Source organism: Excalfactoria chinensis, chromosome 8 (assembly GCF_039878825.1).
Source record: "Excalfactoria chinensis isolate bCotChi1 chromosome 8, bCotChi1.hap2, whole genome shotgun sequence".
Classification (NCBI taxonomy): Eukaryota; Metazoa; Chordata; class Aves; order Galliformes; family Phasianidae; genus Excalfactoria; species Excalfactoria chinensis.
In genome coordinates, this window is record NC_092832.1 from 7,143,003 (window position 1) to 7,163,618 (window position 20,616).

The following is a 20,616-nucleotide window of genomic DNA, read 5'->3' on the forward strand; positions in this document are numbered from 1 at the left end:
AGAGAAATGCAAAATGCATCGTTAAAATTTTCAGTCTTAGATTTCATTAATTTTTACGACTGTAAAATTGTCACCTATGTTTCTAAATGAAATGCTATAATAAGGAAGACAGGTTTATGTGGTAAGTCTTTGTAGTTCTTCAGTTCAGGCCATGCTTGAAGCTTTCTCCCTCTTCCTTTAGGCAAATCCCTTAGAAGCAGAATGTTTCAATTTTACACATTTTGTGTCAATTTTCCAGACAGAAAAGTAGCCCCTAGACATTAGACATTTAGCTACGGAAAGGCAGTTTCCTTAGTTTTATTTGATTACTAGAAGTTAGATTCCTGCTGATAGTTCAGGACTGTTAGTGGTTACCTGACTATTTGACAGAAAACATTTCCTTTCCTTTATTTAACCTTTGACTCACGAATGTAAAAGTTTTATCAGAGCTATAGCAGAAGCACAAGTGAGGTGGAAGTCTACTTACTGCAACAAGGGTTATGCAGGACTTTGAGTAAAGTCTGAGCTCCTGTCTTGCGGCTCATTTGGATTAAAAGAAAATGCTAAGTATGTTTCTAATTAGCCATGAAATATCTCCTGCTTGTGTTTTCATGACAGGCAGCGGCTGTACTCTTAAAGACCACTGTATTCTAAAACAGGAAATTCGTGTCTTTTAAAACAGTCACGTATATCTTTTGATATTCTTCTTTGTTGCGTGGAGAATCTTTTGTGGCAACTTTATAGGAATACGAGGTTGTTGTATGTTTGTTTCTTAAAGGAGTGTTAGTTGTAACACGCTGACTGCAACGGCAGTGTGTACAATTAAAGAACAATGAGAAAGCAATGATGTTCTCATTTAAGAATCTACATTCTTTTTATTAGATGAAGACAGATCTTGATGGTCTTTTGTGCTGCGCATGTTTTGATTTGTCTTAATTTTCCAGGTTTAAGTAGCATGATGAAATCATATTTACCTTGTGTGTCTGTGGTGCTTAAAGGTTTATAGCAATTCTTTATCCAGCTTTTCAGCTCAGAAGGAAGCTGGTATTTTTAAACTACCTGCAAACAGTCTGTTTTTACAACACACGTATTTGTGATTTTGTTATGTGTAGATACAGATGTGCATCATAAACCTCATCTTGCTAAGGGAGCAAGCTCATGTAAGAGTACTCTGGTCAGCATGCTTTACCTTGTGAAAGAAAAATCTTCCCTGACCTTGTGCTCAGCTTCGTTAATTCCAAGTCACGAATTTGACCTCTTGTATCTACTCGAAAATTAAATTTTAGTTTTCACAATAAGAGGGGAGCTGTGATCATAGGTACGTGGCAGAAATACTGTTAGTATTTTATTGAAGGAGGAGCATTAACAACATGCTGTTCGTAAATGTTCATTATGAAAGACAAATGATCGCATAAGATTTTAGAATATTCCGCAACAAAAAATGATATGCTTGGGTGATACAGCCAGCTACTGCTGAGGTGATGGCAAAACCCTGCAAGGGCTTTAAATGATGTAAACTACTCCTGTGTCTAGGCTTATAAAGGTATTTTGCAGTTTGCACCTTGTAGCTTGACTTGGATGAAGTGGTTGAGCTGTGCTCTGACCTCTGCTGCAGCTGGAGGCTGGCAGAGCTGTTTGATGGCTGCCATGTCTGCAGGGACTCTGGAGGTTGTGCCCAGCAGTTTTGCTTTTGTGTCCAGGATGAGGGAAGTGTGGTTTCAGAAGGTCATGGGACAGGAGTTCCAAATGGAATAAAACTCCAAGACCAGTAGGTCTAGGCACTGTTGCAATTAGTGTTTTAAAAGGGTGTACAGTGTTCAGACCCAGAAGCAGTGAGCAGTTGTATGGAGGTGCAATTATGTTTGTTTGTTCTTCACCCTAAGAACTGGAGTCTATTTCTGAAGCCTTACCAACTGCTTGCTGAGAACAGAGCTATTGCAAAAGAAATGCAGCCCCTTGCTCTGCTCTCTGAACAAAAGTAGCCTTGACTTCTGAACCATGCAAGATTTCCTTTAGTAATGTCTTTTTTAAAATTTGTGATAAAATTCCAAAAAGGCAACTGGAAGGTATCTAGTTTGTAAGTAAGGTGTAATTTATACTTGTAATATCTGGTGAACTATGTATTACGTCTGTATCATAAATAGTGAGTATGGAAAGCTCTGATGTCAAAGCTAAAGTTAACTCATCTGTACATAGATGACAAAAAAAAAGGGCAATAATAACTTCTCATACCCTTCAATTATGTCACATTTATATTGGATTCTATTTAATTGAGAATATTGCACAAATAGGGGTTGTAGACTTATGATAGGAGCCTTTGAAATAGTGGTGTTATTGTGTTTACAGTATCAGTAAATGCTTATAGAAATTGCTTTTATGTATAGAAATGACTTCATAGTGAGACCAATATTCTTGTTATGTGGCATCTGTGCTGTTCTTTAGCGGTGCACAACTTGTCAGATATGGGGCTCTGCCCAGGTAGAAGGTTTGTGGCAGTCAGCCCAGGCACAGCAGAGAGTGGAAAATCAAAATGGTAAGTAAAATTGCCAACACAACTACTGAAAGCTGTAACAGTAAAGGACAATGGGTCTGTGATTTAGAGGTGTTTGACAATGCTTAAAGTGATTTTTTTTTTTGGATACATTTAGAGTAATGAGAAGCAAAAATATTATAAGCTAATGTACAGGTACGTGGGACTTAAAGTAGATTTCACCTTACTGTGTAAAATGAATAAAATAATACATAGTGGATCTGAAGTACCGAGGTATCAGCTGTTATTATAAAGCGAAACCCAAGTGTTACCAAATAGGTATGGTTAGTAGATACGGTGTGAAGAAGTAGAGCTTTGCTACAGCCTGTCAGTGATTTACTATCAAACTGAAATTTGTGAGGGACAGACTTATAAGCATTTTATATGTAAAAATACAAATACATTTTATGGTAGATTTCATAAACAGTGGAAAAATACACTGATTACTTATTCAATTTCCTTTTTTTCTTCTCCTCTTTTAGTTACCTACCCTGGTTTGAAGTGTACTATAAGCTTTTAAATACTCTGGCAGATTATTTGGCTAAAGAACAGGTAATTATACATTTTATGTACTCTGTTTCTCTGTGGAAAAGGTTTTGCAGTAGTAACGGTGACCAAATAACGATCAGTATTTCAAGTGCTATAAAGTGACTCTACACTCATTAATTTTATTTTGAGTAAAATTTAGGAGCAAGTCATTAAATTTGTTGTACTGGAATTCAATCAGTGTAAATGTTGGGCAGCCACTGTCACTTGAATATCACATGGATCTTAGAAAGCTGCTGAGAATCTACCTTTCTGAAGTGTCAGTCTTAGTATAAACAAGTCCTGGGTGAAGTGTGAGCTAAGTGTTACATCACTGGAGAACTCTATGATGCATTGATTGTAAACTGTAGATTTCTGGAGCTATCTGGTTATCAGTTACAAACACCTTTTTTTCAGAACTGCATAAAATATGATGTACTGTTTCACCCTTCACATTAACTAAAAACTACCTCTTGTAATTCTGTCATCCCAACTAGCAAGACAAAATTGCTTGCAACATTTGGTCAAGAATCATGATAGTTTAGTTTGCATATTCATGAGCAATTAGACATATTCCAGGATTATGCAGGGAAGGAAATAGTGGCATCTGTCTTTATGGGGAACACAGTAGCCGTATCTTTCTGACTTAACTATATTAGACTGCTAGATGGCAATTTAAAAAAGAAAAGGCCTCAATGAATGGCCATATGCTGTAGACTGGGAAAACTCATCTTTTAAGAATATATGAACTATAGATTAAGCAGTTATTATGTACTGTAGTAAATAGACTTTATGATAATACTTCATGTAATAAATAAAAGCATTAGGAGTTTTAGATGTTGGGTTAGTTAAATATCTGTTAAATGCTTTCTGTATTTGTAGTCTCATCACTAGTATTCTGAATCTTTAAACTGAGCTTTGTATTTGGCTCTCATGTCACTATAGCAGTAAAATTATTATTAAGGATATATTTAACCTTAATAGGAAGGTAGGAATCATTTTCTCCTCTGCTTACTGTTCGATGGTTTTGGCATTGTACAATCCCTTTAAGATGCCAGATTAAGCTTGTTGTGCTGTATACTGAGGAGTCTGTTGTGATAAGAAAGTTTTAGCTGCATATGGAAGTATGTGCTTGATTGTCCTGCCTCATGCCATATATGTTGCTGAGGCTGTTAGAGGACATTACTGTCATCCTTTCCCAGGCACTATGTGACCAAGAGTACAATTCAAGCATAGCTGCCTATTTAACAAAGCTTTCATTAGGCGAATATCATGGCTGACTGTTTTAGGAAGAGGATACCCAAGATGCATGGCCTAAGTAGCTATTTTAATGCTATTTTCAGTTGTTCATATTGTAATTAATTTATGGAGTAAGTGGGGAAAAAAAGTAACGGTTGACTTGATTACTTCATATTTAAATACTTCATGGGAAATTGCAGTTGTCTTTCTCAATATATATGTGTATATGTATAAATGGTTTGACATGAAGTAAATTGTTATATTTCTTTTATGTGACAATTAATTACCTTTAAAAAATATTCCCTATAGGAAAATGACTCAAACGATTTGTTAAAGTCGTTGTATAGCCATCCTGTGCCAAAGGCAAACGCTTTAGTCAGTTTAAGTGTGGTAAGTATTTTCTGCATTATTCCTAGTTCTGTTGCCCAATTTAAAAGACTGTGGTTAAAACAAACCTTTTGTAAGCATTGAACTTACATTGCTTTCCATCATTAAGTGGCTTGGATAATCTTTTTAACCTTCCATTTTTTTTTCCTGCACAGTATAGTTTCTCACTATCTGAAGTTGTTCTCTTAAAGTCAGTCAAAAAGCAACAAATTGGATTTTTACTGTATGAATGAAAAAGGAAACTTAAGTGGGATTGTGGGATCTAGCATTGCTAGAACTGCTTCTTTGTGTTTCTGTTTCTTTCTTGTAGATAATTTTTGTTTCTCCAACTGTGAATTAGGATACATTGACTCTGTTTTATTGCTTCTTGTGCCAGAGCAAGTAGCATTAGAGAACTGGAAACAAGTTTGTGTAAGCTTTCCCATCTTCCTACTCTGTCTTCCCAGGTTTGCTTGATCATGTGATAATACTCTAGGAGAAATGAGAAGGGTATATACTGCATTACATAAAGCTGATAGCACAGGTAGAGGTGAAAGAATAATGTGTCTGTGCCACGATACTTGGTGCACTGATGCTTTGGGGTGTGGCACTGGATGCTGTCTGTATGGCAAGTAGGTTTTGCCATGGGAACATCAGTGACCCTATTGCTGCTATAATTCCTGATGATGCTAACAGAAGAAGCATATGAAGCTATGCTTATATACATCTGTAGCGGCCATATCAAACATAGAGCCATTCTTTGTGTCCATGGCTTCTGTTGAAGTAACTGTGTGCAAATAACATCTTAGCTGCATCATCAGTTTGCAAGGCACAGAAGGAACTAATACTAAGTCGTCCATTACTTACTGAAGGTTCAGTAAATTATTGAAACATCTGTCCCTCCTAGAGGGGCACAGAAAAATAGAGAGGAAACAACTACCCGTAGTTACTTAAGCTCCTTAAAATAACGCTGCCTTCATTTTAATTTCTTTTCAGATTTCACTTTCATTGTACTTTTTTTTCCAATAGTCTATAGAACCCTAATGCTGTTATTCTTCGAACAGTAATAATCCTCTGTGTCTTCCAGTCTTGCATGGTGTTTCTCACCAGCACACACTGCTGTTTCTTGAGGCTACAGTTGATTTTTTTTTTCTGTTGCTTTGCTGTGTGTGTGTGTGTATATATATATATGTACATACATATATGTACATATATATATATGTATACAAGTGTGTGTGTGTATATACATCTATATATATGTACATATGTATATTTGTTTATTTGTTGTTGTCGTTACGACAAATGTTATTTTTCAGTAAGTAACAAATTAAAATTATTTTTTTTCAGAATGGCAGTATTATATCCTATCAACCTACAGGAGTACCTTCTTGTATATGGAATAATCTTTTGCCATTGCTAACCGCAGTGTTATAACCAATTCTAATTTGGAAGTCATGAAACACTTTCCAACATTCTTTAAAAACCCTCCTGTGTTTCAGTAGGACATAAATTTTTAAGATTTTTTTCCTTTTGTTTCCTGGAAAGCTTTGCTGTCTATTGCTGTCAGTGCTGCGTTTCATCTTGTACAGAGCTTTCCTATCTCAAAATGAATGTTGTGGTGAACTTTGGAGTGGAGGATACAACCAGCAACATAGGGATGACAAATTGCTTGCAATTAAGTTGATGCTTGCTGGTTTTATTTCAATATTAGTTGACATTAGAATTTATTTTTTTCTCAGCTGTCTCTTGTTCCCAGTAGTTAGTTCCATGAAAGAGTTTTGTTATCTTTTTAGCTGAACAATGCTTATCCAAATGTGGGCTGGTTGCCAAACGCTTGGCTGCAGGCACAGTTGAGCAAGTACTGTGGGTTCAGGCAGGAAAAAGCAGGATGGAGTAGGTTCCCTTGAATCAAAATGTGTTTTGGATCTTCAGGCGTCTATTTTCATTAGCTCTGTGCTGCAGGGAGTGGGGAAATGTTTGTGGCCACTTTCAACTCTAACTTTGTATGTCAAGCTTTTTATATATCGGTGTCTCTTTCTGGCTTCTTGTGTGTTGTAAATAGGCTGAAGTGGAACAGTCAGTGGTCATTGACTTAAAAAGAAGCTACAGTCTGAAAAATAACTGTAGGAATAACAGCATGAGGTTGTCTTTCATTGTGCCAGGATGAGTCTAGTTCAAATTTCATGATGTAGAATTAAAAAGATTCATCCCTCATTTACTCAGATATGCAGAGTAAGGCTCACTGATGTTGAACTAGGATTTAAATGGCAGACTACAATGGTACTTACAGTTACATGTATATAATCATGCATAAAATATGCCAGTATCCAGATGCATGATTTTTCCCAGTAATCCTTGGTAAGTAGGACACCAGAATGCCTTGATCCAGTTAAAGAGCACGTTCTCTTCTTGCACCGCTGTCTTGTTATGAGCAATCATTGATTCTAGGAAACCTAAGCTTTCTATTTCTTCCATTTAACCTATGGAGGTCCAACAAAAGTGCTTTTTCATTTGCTGGAAAAGTTAGCTTAGTCAAGACTGAATTCAGATGGGGATGGAGCATACGAAATAAAGCATATTTTCAGAACATGTTTTAGACCTGGGAAGCATTGGAGTCATCTTTGCTCTATTGGTTGAAAAGCTAAAAAATGAATTCAATCTTTCTCTCATATTGCATAAGAACCAAGAGATGATTTTTGCAAGTAAGCAAGTTTTGAAAAGTCAGCCTTGCCTTGTGTCGGTGAGTTTAAAAGGCGCTATCTAAAACCTATTGTAATTAAAGTCATAATTACTTGCTATAGGATATGTCTTCTGATTTCAGGCTTATTTATACTTATCCCTTTGGAAATTCTGCTATTGTCTATAGCCTAAAAGAGCAGTATTAACCTACCTGTTCTGTTTGAGCCAATCTGATTTCAGAGCTTAACCAAAATCAAACTTATCAACTTCACAAAATTTGCGTTTTTCTAGTTTTCCTTTTTTACAGAAGAATTTATACAGGACAGCAACTATTAATTTAGTATGTCTTTCTTCTTGAGGGAGTTCTCAAAGGTGTGCAAGGACTCCATACTATGTTATTTTTGCTGCTTTACGGTTCTTAATGGCTACAGTAATGCGTCTTTGCTTCTCATAGCTCTAACTTCCTTTTCTGTTCAGTGAGTGAAATATTACTAACTTATTTCTAATTAATTTCTACTCCAAGTTATTAGATTCATTAATCAGATAATCTGTTGTTAAATTTTCTGCCATCTTATTACATATAGAAAACAATTTTCTCATCGTACTCTTTAAGAACATACTGCTTTTATCTGAGTATTTTCCTGTTCCTGACTACAGATCCAAAACAATATCCTGGAATGTCTTGTGCAGATGGAATGATCTCTTTTCTTTTTTAAAGACAGAGATGGGTTTTTTTGTTCTTTTTTCTTTAAGCTTTTGCCAAATGACCCAATATGTGGAGAATATTTTCTATTAAGTGTATGAAACTGGTTTAATTAGAGCTTCCTACACAGAGTATTTAGTACTGACATATTTTTTGCTTGAACACAAGACACAATATCTTACAGGTGTCCTTCTTGTTTTGTTGAATCTTTTTCAAGTTTGACTTAAAAACTGCTTTTGTGCTGCTGCTGCTAATAATATATATATATATATATATATATATAGTATAAAAACAATCATCTTAAGAAAAAAGTAACAAAAGCTAGAAATTCAGTAATCATTACATTTACTTAAGATATACTTCAAGGTTTTATCCTTCAAGATTTAGATTAATTATGAAAAAATATCTTAAAATTATTGAGTTAAATCTGTATTTGACTACTAAAAGCACTGGATTAAGGAGAACAATTTAAACTACATCTGTTTTCAGTTTAGTGCATTTTATGTTTACGTTCTAAATTGCCTCAAACATGAGATTATAAATGTTTTTCATAAACGATTATAGAATGTCGAGCAGTCAGACGTTGGGTTTGTTAACACATTTTTGATTAGTAGATGTTTGGAAAGAGACAAGGCTGTATATTAAGCAATAATATCACTGTTCTCATTAATGTGCTGTGCTAAGCTAGAAATTCTGATTTCATGATGTGATCTGCTTAGTTCTTTGTCTGGTGCTGGTAAGAATCCTATTGGTATTGTGGCTATTTGCTTAAACAAAGATGGGGTTGGAAATCTTAAATGTGGGATATTTTAGAAATAATTTTAGTTGCTGTGTACATAAATTATGTGTTTTTCCCCCCATTGATTAGCACTTGTATTTCATTACTCCTGATATAACTGGATTGCCAACAATCCCTGAAAGTGTAAGTATGCAGTTTCTTTTTAAGAGATTTGAAAGTATAAGCCTCACTCTTTGAGAAGGGCTGTAATCTGCTTTTATCAATAGATGGATTTTTTTCTAGGCTGTTTTTAGAATATGATTGATGTCTATTATTATAACCTTTAGCTAGTAAAGTTATTCTTGCACGCGTTGTTAAAGCATTATACAGGGCATTTTTGAGCCTTGCTGTCTGCCTTTTGTTCATAATTACTCTGTTTGTTTGCATTTATGGAGTTTATATGTATGCAAAACATATTCTACTTACACAGCTAGTATTGTTTGAATACCTGCCCTTTAAACAATGCTTTGCTAAGTTGCAAATTTAGCTATCAAGATAGGCAGGTTTTTTGTGTAAGAAGGCATTGTTTCATATGCTGTACCTGCTCACATATGGATGGTACCCATACCCCAGAAACAATTACTGCTATTTTTTAATGAAGGCTTTTGATCTGTGGAAGCTGCATTCTTGGTAGTGCTGCAGTACAAATGCAAAATGTAAGATCACGTCCTCTAAGATGTGTTTAGATAGAAGGTATTTAATTGGTTGTTATCTGATTTTCTGATTTCTAGTTCCGAATTAAATTGGGAATTGATCAAGGCTTTATTGTTTTGGATTTTTACACTTTCACATGACTTTCAGAAGAAAGTTAGCTGTTTTGGTGGGCTTGCTGCATCACAGACACACCATCCCCGGGGTGCAGGAGGGTTTGGGGGAAAGGCAACAGGGCAACACAAGCACAGGTTGAGAAGCCCAAACCTGCAAGGAGTGGGAGAGTATTCCTAGCAGGGCTTCAGCACAGAAGATGCTGGGGTCTTGGGGTGACTCAGAAGTCTGCATTAAGTTGCTGAATTGGGATGAGAGGGCCCACAGTGAGGGTGGCTCTTTGGCTGGGAGAAGGATTAGTTTTTATCTGTTTATTTTCATCTGTTTCACCCTATAGGTTGAATTCTTTGGTCTCGTACTAGAGCATAGCTTTGGAGGTTGGGAGGTATTTAGTATATTTGTCTTGGAGAAAATGGGGAGGTTTCATTTGGAGTCTCTGGGTGAGTGAGGTTCTTGTGATGGTGTTGCTGTGGATGTGCTCTGCTGATTCTGGGGGAGAAATGTAATGTAATTGTCAGATTATGTTTTTTAACTCTGTTTATGAAATACCTGCCCTTCCAGTACTCTCAAAATGTTGGAGGGTAGAAGATGTAGGAGTTAAGAGGTGAGATAGATATAGTAAATCAATAATACAATGACTTTCCCTTGTTCATTGCTTGTTCATTGCTCATTGTTTGTTTCACAAACATCTGGAACAGTATCAGTTCTAGTGCAGACATAGCTGTGACTGACTCCCACAGAAATGTTGCTCTGTAGTAGATGGCAAACTTTTTCACCACAGCTTGTGCAGTACAGAATCAGCGTGTTGTTGTTAACTAAAATGTAAAGGCTGTCCTAGATAAGTGGGACTCAGATTACCACTGCACATCAGGCTCTGACAGCCCTTTAAAGGCAATGCTTGAAGGACCAGAGTTTTTTTAGGTGCTGCATTTGTGGCCTTAATGCTCTCTGCTTAGCTTCCAAATATCTATGCAGCGTGCACCATGAGTAACTCCATGCTCTGTGTCTATGAATTAATATTACATTTGTGAATTGATGTGAAACTGCTTAATTCATTGGATCTTTTGTCATTTCTTCTCAAAAACTCTCATTTAATATTGAAATGTATCCAAAAAGGTGATGAACCTTCTGGTTGCTGTTCAGACTTTTCCTCAGGTTAGGATCCCCTAATTATGGCCTGCAAGGAGCTGGAGCAGCAGCTGTTCAGCAGTGGCTCTGGATCACACTGCATTCCCTGCATTGTTGGTAGCAGCCAAGTCACAGTTCTGAACCTCAGGAGCACATGCTGCCTTTACCCCTTTGCCATGCTCTCATCGTCTTTCTGGGCTAAAAGCCCTCACTGTCTGTGCTGACCACACATCTAGCGTAGGCTGGGTTTCACTGCTCCGGCTCCTGTCCTTGGGCTGATAGGTGCCAATGGTGGGCTTCCTGCATTAGCATTTGGGGGTATGCTGTTCCTGAGAGTTGTTTTTGAGGGTTTTTATTCCCAAAAAGCTGGTTTGCTTTACTTGAAGTAGAATAAAATGTGCTCACTTTGGGAGAGCCTGGCAAAACATAGTGGTTTTCTTGTCGTAACTATGGGAGAACAGTTACTGTGGTGCTGGGGGATCTGTTCCTGGGCTGGAAGTTGTAGGTAATAGCATACATTGGTATCTATATACCACATTTCTTACCTTTTCAGATTTGGAAGTTGGGCTAATCTAAATTCAGGAGTATAATCAAATGAGCAAAATAGCAACTTACTCCAAAGCTAGATCATCACTAGCTTTAAAATTCAGTTGATTATTTTTAGAGCATATGCATTTTAATGCAGAGTTCCTTAATAGTTTTATTTTCCACCGATTAATTGGTCAAATCTTTTAGTATACAGTGTATTAATGTTCTGCTTAGCTACCATTGTTGCCATATTGTTAACATCTTATTTATTTAAACAGAGAAACCTCACTGAGTATTTTGTTGCTGTGGATGTGAACAACATGCTGCAACTTTATGCCAGTATGTTGCACGAGAGAAGAATCATTATTACCTCGAGCAAACTAAGCACTGTAAGTACTTCACACATCTCCTTTTCAGTAGAATATATTGAACGTTTCACAAAACGACCTACAGACCTTTGTGGTTTTAGATATGTTCCATGTGTACTCATAAGACAATATCTACTTACTTCTCTGATATATGGTTTTAGTCTGGCTCTTGAAGTACAAAAGTCTGATTTATATAAGACCTACTCAGATACATTAAGTCAGGTTAATTATTTTCCTTATCAGTAGATGAGAGTTCTTTAACTCTCCTGAGCTCATTTCTGTGCCTTCTAGCCTAAAAAGAATTCTTAAGGGCTATTATAAGATCTTTATTATTCACTTGTGGCTTATTCCATTGGAACTACTTGAAAGAAATCAAGGGGCCGTAATAATAGCTGCTATCCTAACCTGGTAATAGGTAGATTCATCTTTCTTAGAGTGGTTTGGGAGTGCATACTGTAATAGCTCTGATTTGGAGCAGCTCTTCAGTCTTATAATAGCATACAACTCAAAATAGCATTTTATTATTATTAAAGGTTTTACACTACTGCCACATTAGGATGTTTTTCTTTTTTTCTTTTTTCTTTTACCTGTGTAGTCTACTTAATAAAGCATGTTGCATTTCATTTGGAAACTATATATAAATATTCAGGTGTTAATTTTTTCAAAATATATATTTTTGGAATCTTATGAGGTTTTAAAATTCACTGTATTTTGAATATGTACCAAATACTAATTTCGTGTTACTATGATACTGTTGCTTTATAAGCTACTTTTGTCATTGGTTTTATTTGCTACACATGTTGTTTGGGCTTGTTAAGATCAGTCTTCAAAAACATCTTATATTTTTCAAAAGTACCCTTAAAACATTTTGTTTTATGTTGTTTCTGTGGTGGGAAATCAGTGTTACATTTCTGGGCACTACTAATTCTACTACACAATAAGTGAACAGCTATTTTTCAATACATAGGCACAAGTTTGGGTATAGTATTAAAAATTCATACTTTCAAAGACATGCAGATGCTGATTTCCAGTGTGTGTGTATAAGGAGCGAGAAATGTTGGACTATGAATAGCGGATTAAAATCCTTTAATTTATAATTTAAATTAAATTAATTTAATTTATTTTAAATTTATATGTATTATATTTACAGTGATTCTTAAAATTGTGTGTATATAAATGTAATGCATATATCTATACAGTTTATGTAATTATAAGCTATCTAATATATAAAAATGCTATACATAAAGTACATACTACATTAGTGATTATTTGCAGAATGTGAAAATAATTGTCTACGTTAATTAGGAATGAAAGAAACATGAGGTCATATAATCGGGAGCTAAAAGAACAACTGTAAAACAAGTAGTGAATGAATATGTTCAGTCTTGAAATTGCCATACTATGACATATGTTTTATGTGCCAAAGATTTTACTCTATCTTAAGAGATTTCCATATTGTTTCTTTTATTTTTTGTGGAACTGGCCATGGGAAGACTTGGGCATTGCAATAGAGTAATAAGGTGACCCTAGTGGGCATAGAGAATTTCAAGGGAAAACCTTTTCCAAGAACCTGGCCTTGTAAAAATTCAACAATGCACTGAAAGGAAACATGGAATTGATTTTTTATTTTTATTTTATTTATTTTATTTATTTTTTGCCAGTTTGGGACACATCTTGGTATAGGAAAAAATGAAAGAAAAAATATGCCATTAAAAAAAAAAAAACAACACAACAACCCTCAAGTGTAATGATGCTCCAGTCAAACCCCTTTTACTGTTCCAGTAGTGAGAAAATAGGAATCATGATTGCAGCTGTGGAATCATGATTGTGCCTGTGGAAGAGGGTTTTGCAGGTGGGCATGTCAGTCTGCCTCGCAGGGTTTGCAGTTGTACTCTCAGCCTACATTTGGACTCTCTTATGGCTTGTTGTTGTTAGGTTCAACATCTCAGCTGACCTCTGTTCCTTTGATGTGACAACGGCAGAGACTGTGTCAGTATTACACTGTGTTCATTCACCACCTTATTTCCACTTTCATATTCCAAACTATTTGGAAACAATGGCAGATCAATGAGTAGAATGCACTTTTCATTTTGTTTAATGTCCACCTGTCTGGAATAAACCTTTTCATGAAGTAATAGTAATCTTAGTGGTGTCACCTGGACAAGGGTTGTTAGTTGTACGCAGTAGAAGTTGGATGTCCTGAGGGTTGTCACCATGCAGTGAGCATGAGTAGTAGGAATGCAGATCAAGTGTGAAAGGAGAGAGCACACCAGTTCCACTTTCTTCTGGTTATTTTTTTTTCCCAGTATTCTAATATTATGTAAGTTGTAGTTAAATGAAGCTACTGCTGTTATACAGCCTTTTCAATACTGGACTAGGTACATTTTTTATTTTCAGAAGTAAGATATGATAAAACAAGTGAGTAGTGCTGGATTATCAGGAGTTTCAGTGAGAACCTGCTGAACTCTTTTGTAAACAGAGTAGGAGCAATGCTAGGCTTCCTTCTTTGCAGAACAATAGAATTTAAAAAGCAAATTGAGCACTTCCCAGGATCTCCTCGAAGAATTCACTTGGATAGCCAAGAATGTTTAAATATGTTTTATACACGTTTCTTCTTTAAAATGTTGGAATACTTTATGCAGTACAAGGAGGCAAATGACTTGTATTCCAGCTTTATGCTGTTTTGCTATTTTGTATACAAAACACAGCAGGTTATTTTGTGTTGTGAGAGCTGTACTTCATTTTTCCTAAATTACAGCTTGATTTGCGTAGCACTGTTTTTGAAAGAATGATCTTTTCTAAGTCCAACTTTCTGTGAAGGGAGTTGTGCCTTATCTTTGAGGTTAACTGAATACCGAGTGTTTATGTCAGTTCATGGGGATTGGGTTGTGATGTGACCTACCAGTTATCAGCTCTGCTTTGGTTCACTATCTCAGAACAGGGACTGATAAAGAAAAAGGCATAATTCAAGGCCGTGCCTAGTTTTTCCTCATCCTTGTTGAGGGGAGGATGGAAGTGTAGGGAGAAGGGTAGAAGATTGTATGTTTAGCATTGCTGCCCTATGAATTTCATGCTTTCATTATTCACTTAAGAGATCAGTACTGGAAAAAGGCAAAAGGGAAAAAGAAGGATGCTTGTTCAGAATGGTTTACTTCATTGGAAAAGGGAACTATAGAAAAAATTTTCTTGCATTAAGCTGTTGAGTAGTATTTTAAATTAAAAAAATAAATAAATTACAAATTTATCTGAAGGGGCTTTGATTCAATTCTCAGATTATATTTTATTTTAGCCAAACATACTTTTTTTTATAAACCTCTCATATTTACAATTGCTATGTATTTTTTGCATCTGTCTTTAAACTGTTTATATCCCTTTAAATACTGCTTTGATGGAGATATTTGTCTACTTGCCATGCCAATTACTACAAAGATATAAGTGGAAACTTCCCACTGCTCCTTTCTGTCATAGCTTCTGGGTCATTATTTGCCCTAACTGTTGATTCTTTTATTAGCTTGACTTTCCAGCCACTTTAATAATGTGATTATCACCAACCTCACAGCTTGCTTCAGGCTTAGTGTTATAGTGAGACAGATCCAGCTAGCCTGAGGATTATGCTCTGTAAGATGCAAAAATTGCCGTTTCTGGCTTGGGAATGGTAAACTCAGAAAGAGGAAATAAATTATCTGGCTTTGAAACATACGAAAGAATGAATGAATGAAACAAAGGAATTGATTTATTCACAGAGCTGACTGTTGTTTCATTTTACCCGTACAAGGAAGACCTTTCCTAAATGTCATACTGCAAATTCTTGCACAGCACCATCACAACATCTGCATGTATTCTTTTTAGGTGCATGAAGCTGTAAGAGTTTCAGTACAGTAAGTTTTCAAATTAATCTCACTATAAATTATTAAAGTGCTGGGGAAGGCTTTTCCAGGAAGGCTGAACTACAACATCGATTTTATGCATGCTGGAGGCAGGCCCTAGATGTTGAGGCCCCAAGTGCACCTGCTGTGGTAGTCTACCAGAACATCATACCATACTCTCATGTATTCAAAGCAAAGGAATAAATCATGATTTTACAACAGTGCATCAGTTGACTTATTGCTGTTTTGTGACCGGAGGTAGGAAGGATTGCTGTTTAAAGCCATGTCATCGGTTCTCAAGTCACTCAAGCATGAAAGCTTGTCATATGCCTCTGTAATTGTACCTCACCAGCCTTCCTCTAACTAGTCAGCTGGGGCTGCGCGTTTTGTCTCAAACACCCGGCTGGCCAGTGTCTGACAGGAGCTTTCTCATCATCCTGTCAGTAATATGTTAACTAGAGTGTATCTTCTGCGGCCTGCAGTGGCAGGTGGAAAGGATGCTACACTTTAAAGCAAATGTCTAAACGTTATCTCCATTTTGACCAATATTTGTTTTTGGTAATACGAGTCTGATGTGTCAGAGCACTGTGGCTCCAGTGTTCTGCTTTGTGCTGGCATCATTGGTGCTCCCTGTAAGAAAGAATGTATTTGTCGATAAAAGACAGTTGTTTTTTGTTTTTTTTTTTTATGGAAGAGCACTGAAAATCATCTGCGCACAATGTACATTTGTGGAAGCATTTTTACTGTTCCTTATATGTAAAGAGAGCTTTGTGCAGTTCCACTTGGTTGTGCTAGCTGGTCTGAGCGGTAGCTGTGTGTTCTTTGTCTCCATTGCCTTTCTGGGTACAGTTGTGCTCTCTGTGGTCACTCGGGCACTGGGAAGTTGAGGACGCTTCTTGGTGAACATGATGCAGGAGAACAGCTGAGTGGGAGGCCAAGCAGTTCTCACTTTAACATGTTATTTTTATGAATCATTTCAATCCTCTCAAATCTGACCCAAAATCCAAGATTCTGGAGTTGATTCCAATATCCTTTATGTCCCAAAAAAGTAGTACTATCAACTGATTCAGAAAACAGCTGTGGTGTTGGTTTATCTCGCTTCATTTAAGTTTCTCTGCGGTGTATGTATTGCAGGTTGCTGGGTATACTTAGGAAATGAGCCAAGCAGTGCTTTGTGACTGGGCCAGATAGCTGAGGTGTGATTTTTGGAATGCAGTGCAAGTTAATGTGGAGCCTAGAAAGATAGACCTTCTTTTGAGTTTTTATTGGAGTACAAAGCTGGCTATTTGTGGAGATGCTTCTGTGCTGCAAGATAAAGAGTCAAAACAGTGAAAGAACTGGCTCTGTACAAGCCTTCCATGTTGGGGAAAACTGTGGCATTGTATTGGGAACTGTCATACAGCTTAGTGACAGCGTCATGTTTCCTTATGCTGGTGTGATGCTTCCAGTTCTAATTCAACCACCAACAGTCACAGTTGTTTTTCATTCTGCCCTCAGTGTAGTTGCAGTTTCATCTAAAAACATACTTTGTTTTTCATAGATCGATTTCAAATAATGCTGTCCCAGTAATTAAAAAAAATACAGACTTGAAGTGAAATTCTTATTTCAAATTCCTGTGAGGTAGTACATTGTGGGCAGAGATGTGTTAAGGGCTAAATTTAGTTCTTGGAAAATAGAAGCGGGTAGGAATTTATCATTAACTTGCAAAGCAGCACAGATATTCTGCTGATACTTACTGAGCTCCCAGAAGTATTGTTAAAATTCATTCTGAAACGTTAGGTCAATTAGATCATTTGGTCTGCTCACAGAAGAAGAGTGATGGCATTTAATAATTAAGAGTTCAGGTATGAGCGGTCTATAATGAACTGGCCGTTGTTGAGGTAAGTTGGCCAGAGGTGGGTGCTGGGTGTGCAGCTGAGGTCCTGTCAGGATGTGTGCCCAGTGTGCTGCTAGCAGTGGAGTTATGGGAGCAGGGAAGGGAGATGTCAGTATGGCATTGAAATGAGGCTAGGATTTGTAGCAAGACTTGAGAACTGGAAAACTCTCTCAATCTGGAAGTTCAGAAAACCTGCAGATTGCTATTACTTATCGCCTTGTGTAAAACATGAGGGACTGTATCATCGGTTTTCATTTGAACACAAATTCTGTGGTAGGAAAGCATTTTGTCATACAGATTGATCTATGCATTCATTTCAGAATAAAATTCTCACTTAGCACTTCCAGAAAAAAAGAAATCCAAGATTCAGATATAGGCAAGGGTTGCTTTTTCATTCCCTTCACGTAAACTTTGGCAATTCAGTAAATTCTGCCATACAAAATCTCAGGTACAGCTGTGGGTTGGGCTGCATGAAAATAGGAAATGAAGAGGTCCATATGCTGCTATGGATGACCAGCAATGTCTCATGTGGGAAGAGGAAGCATGAAGCTGAGTTACAGAAGAGCATGTGAATGTACTGTTAGCTCTCTGTTCTGCTATGCCATTATGGCAAGATTTCTTCTTTTTCACTTACTACTGCCTTATCGCTTTTTTTCTGAAATTCACCAATGGTGAGATGAATTATAACATAGTCAGTGGTTATCTCTAGTCTTGCAGTAAATAAGTTGTCTGTCAGTTATTCACAAGGAAGCCGTTCCCTGCTGCTGCTTAATTAGTGTATGGCAGAAGAACATACCATGGAGTTACTCTGGGGGAGGAGATGTTAATAAAAACTATTTTCCTTGAAACTTTCAGAAGCAAGGAACGTTTGCAGAACTCCCTTATTTTATGAGAAAGTAGCTCTTCCTCCATAGGGAGAGTCATAAAATTAGATGAGGAAAAAGAGCAGGAGTTATGAGATAGTCAGAAAAAGGACATAGAGACATATAGGTACATGTTCTTCTGTCTGTGTATTTTTTTGAGGGAGAGGAAGAGGTAAAGCAGCTAGGAAATGAATGTCAAAATGAGAATACACAAGTTATTAAGAATATACTTAGATGTAAAAATGAGGAAGCTGAAATTAATGTGCTGAAAAGAAGAATAATTAGTTTGTTATAGAGAAAATGAATATCAGGAGGAGGTGCATCAGTTATCCTAATCTGTAATGTGGTAGGTGTCAAAGTTGGTTCAACCTAATTTCAAGCATGTTTTTCTACATAAAACACAAAAAGCCTCTGTCAGAATGGTGAAATGGAGTAACTGAATAGTTATGTGACTTTTCCTATGCAGACCACACCTACTTGGGTATATATGTACCTCAGATTATCCATAAAAGTGCATGCAGGTTCTTAGTGTAAGCACAGTATGCCTGTAATATTCCTCACCAAGTCCTCACCTGTCTACTACCACTTCAATTTTATTTTCTGCTCAGCTTTCATTATTGAGAAGCATGTCATTCTTGAAGCCATAGGCAAGGAACAAACCGTGTCTTCAGTCTTTTCCTTTCCAAGCTAATGCGAAGGAATGATGCCATAATGCTGCTTTGCGAATCGAGAATTACAAGGAAAGAATGAAGCTGATTGTAAATGAAGTGCTGTCAAATTCATGAACTACACTCTTCTCTTCCTTTCCCTTTCCCTTCTCCAGAATAAGGATAAAAGGAATTGAATGACACTAAGACAAAACAAGAGATTAGTTTTTATTATTACTTTATTTTTCATGTTTCATTTTCACATTGGATGAAGTGATGTGTTTCATCTGTAGACTAGAAATATATTTCCCTTTTCTCTCCCTTATGTGAGGAAGAAGTGCTGGGGGCCTCATCTTGCCAACAGGAGGAAAATACATTATGGCTCACTTAAGGCCCTCCCTTTTTTCTTCATTGAGGTTATGGGAATGGCAGATGGGAAACTATTAGCCAGGAGCTAAATTAAGGAAATGCATGAGAAGTGGCTTTGGTTATCATGGCTTGGATAGTATACTCTGGTCTCTTTTGCTGATTTATTTATTTATTTATTTATTTATTTATTTATTTATTTAAAATCAGTGGCTTCTGTCTTCTTTCCAAGGCCAGCAGAGTAGACTAAGTGTATGATTTAGTCTGACTACTTATTCTTTAGAGCTGGGGAGGCTTATATGTTCTACCGTAAAATGGCCAAAGCGAGGGCTCCCTTCCCATTTTTAATCCCCAGCAGTCTTCACCTTCTCATTCACGAAATGGATGAGAAGACTGCTTTTAGCAGGCACTAAGTATCTGTTTCAGATCTGGGGCCTGATTTTGTTCTTGACCAAACAAGATTTAGATATGGAGGTCTCCTGTGACAAAGCTGATGAGCTAATAATTTTAATAGCGTAGAGGAGATGCTTCCTTTCACTTGATGAAGGCTTCTTCTTCAGGAGGAGGCCATTGCTTTCACAGCGATTCTGATGTGCAGGAGTGCTGGGGTAAGTGCAGTAAGAGTTAGTCCAGGTTGATGGCAGATACTGAATAGAAATGATGACCCTCTACAACCTATTGTTGTAGGTATTACTAAAGTAGATGAGTTAACAGAATCTTTGGCATCTTTCAACATATGTGTGGTCAAGGCAGTGGGAGGGAAACGGTTCTTTAGCCCAATGGTACTGCGAGGGAGGAGGGAGAGAGCACTTCAGTAGGCATTTCTGGACATGGTGTTGACAGAGATTGACAGTGTTTGAAGGCTTTTCAGGAAATGGCTTTTTTCACAGTAATTCTTTAGTTACTTACTGTAGATTTTGAAAGGTTGTATGGTGTCATGGGTTAATTTTACTTAAGCGTTTTGTCTAACTTCTGTTGCCGTTTTTGGCTTTCAGACAAGATTCTGCTAATCAAATTCTGTCTTTCTAGCTCTTACACTGCAATGTGTGTGCAAGCCTTGTCACCTGTGCTCTGCATCTCTTTCTACCTTAGGTTATTGAAGCTGCTTTAAATAAAAATATTTTCATAGAAAGTGAGAGGTAGATGAGAAACAATAATTTTATATGGGATACAGAATAATTGTTTTTGTATTACTCATGGAAATTGTATAAGTAATGGGTATGGAATAAACATAATATACAAGCCTGTGGAAAATCTTTGTTCTAGTTATATCGCTGTGGTTTTAACAAAAACCAAAAAAGCCTACTCAATTTAAAATCCACAGTTCATTGATAAATTGAATATTGGAGTAGCAGATACGCACATTAGAATTATTACAGATGCATGAGAGGGAAGGTGTAGCTGCCCAGG

At 36.8% G+C, this 20,616-nt stretch overlaps 1 protein-coding gene across 2 annotated transcripts in view; it reads left to right on the forward strand.

The window, feature by feature from the left end:
* DENND1B (DENN domain containing 1B) overlaps nucleotides 1-20,616 on the forward strand; it is a 142,526-nt gene that overhangs the window by 57,344 nt on the left and 64,566 nt on the right. For both annotated transcript variants that reach the window (XM_072343491.1, XM_072343492.1), the window contains 4 exons: nucleotides 2,992-3,061; nucleotides 4,583-4,663; nucleotides 8,890-8,943; nucleotides 11,499-11,609. In XM_072343491.1, the coding sequence (XP_072199592.1) occupies nucleotides 2,992-3,061; nucleotides 4,583-4,663; nucleotides 8,890-8,943; nucleotides 11,499-11,609 (316 nt within the window). The remainder of the gene's footprint in view (nucleotides 1-2,991; nucleotides 3,062-4,582; nucleotides 4,664-8,889; nucleotides 8,944-11,498; nucleotides 11,610-20,616) is intronic.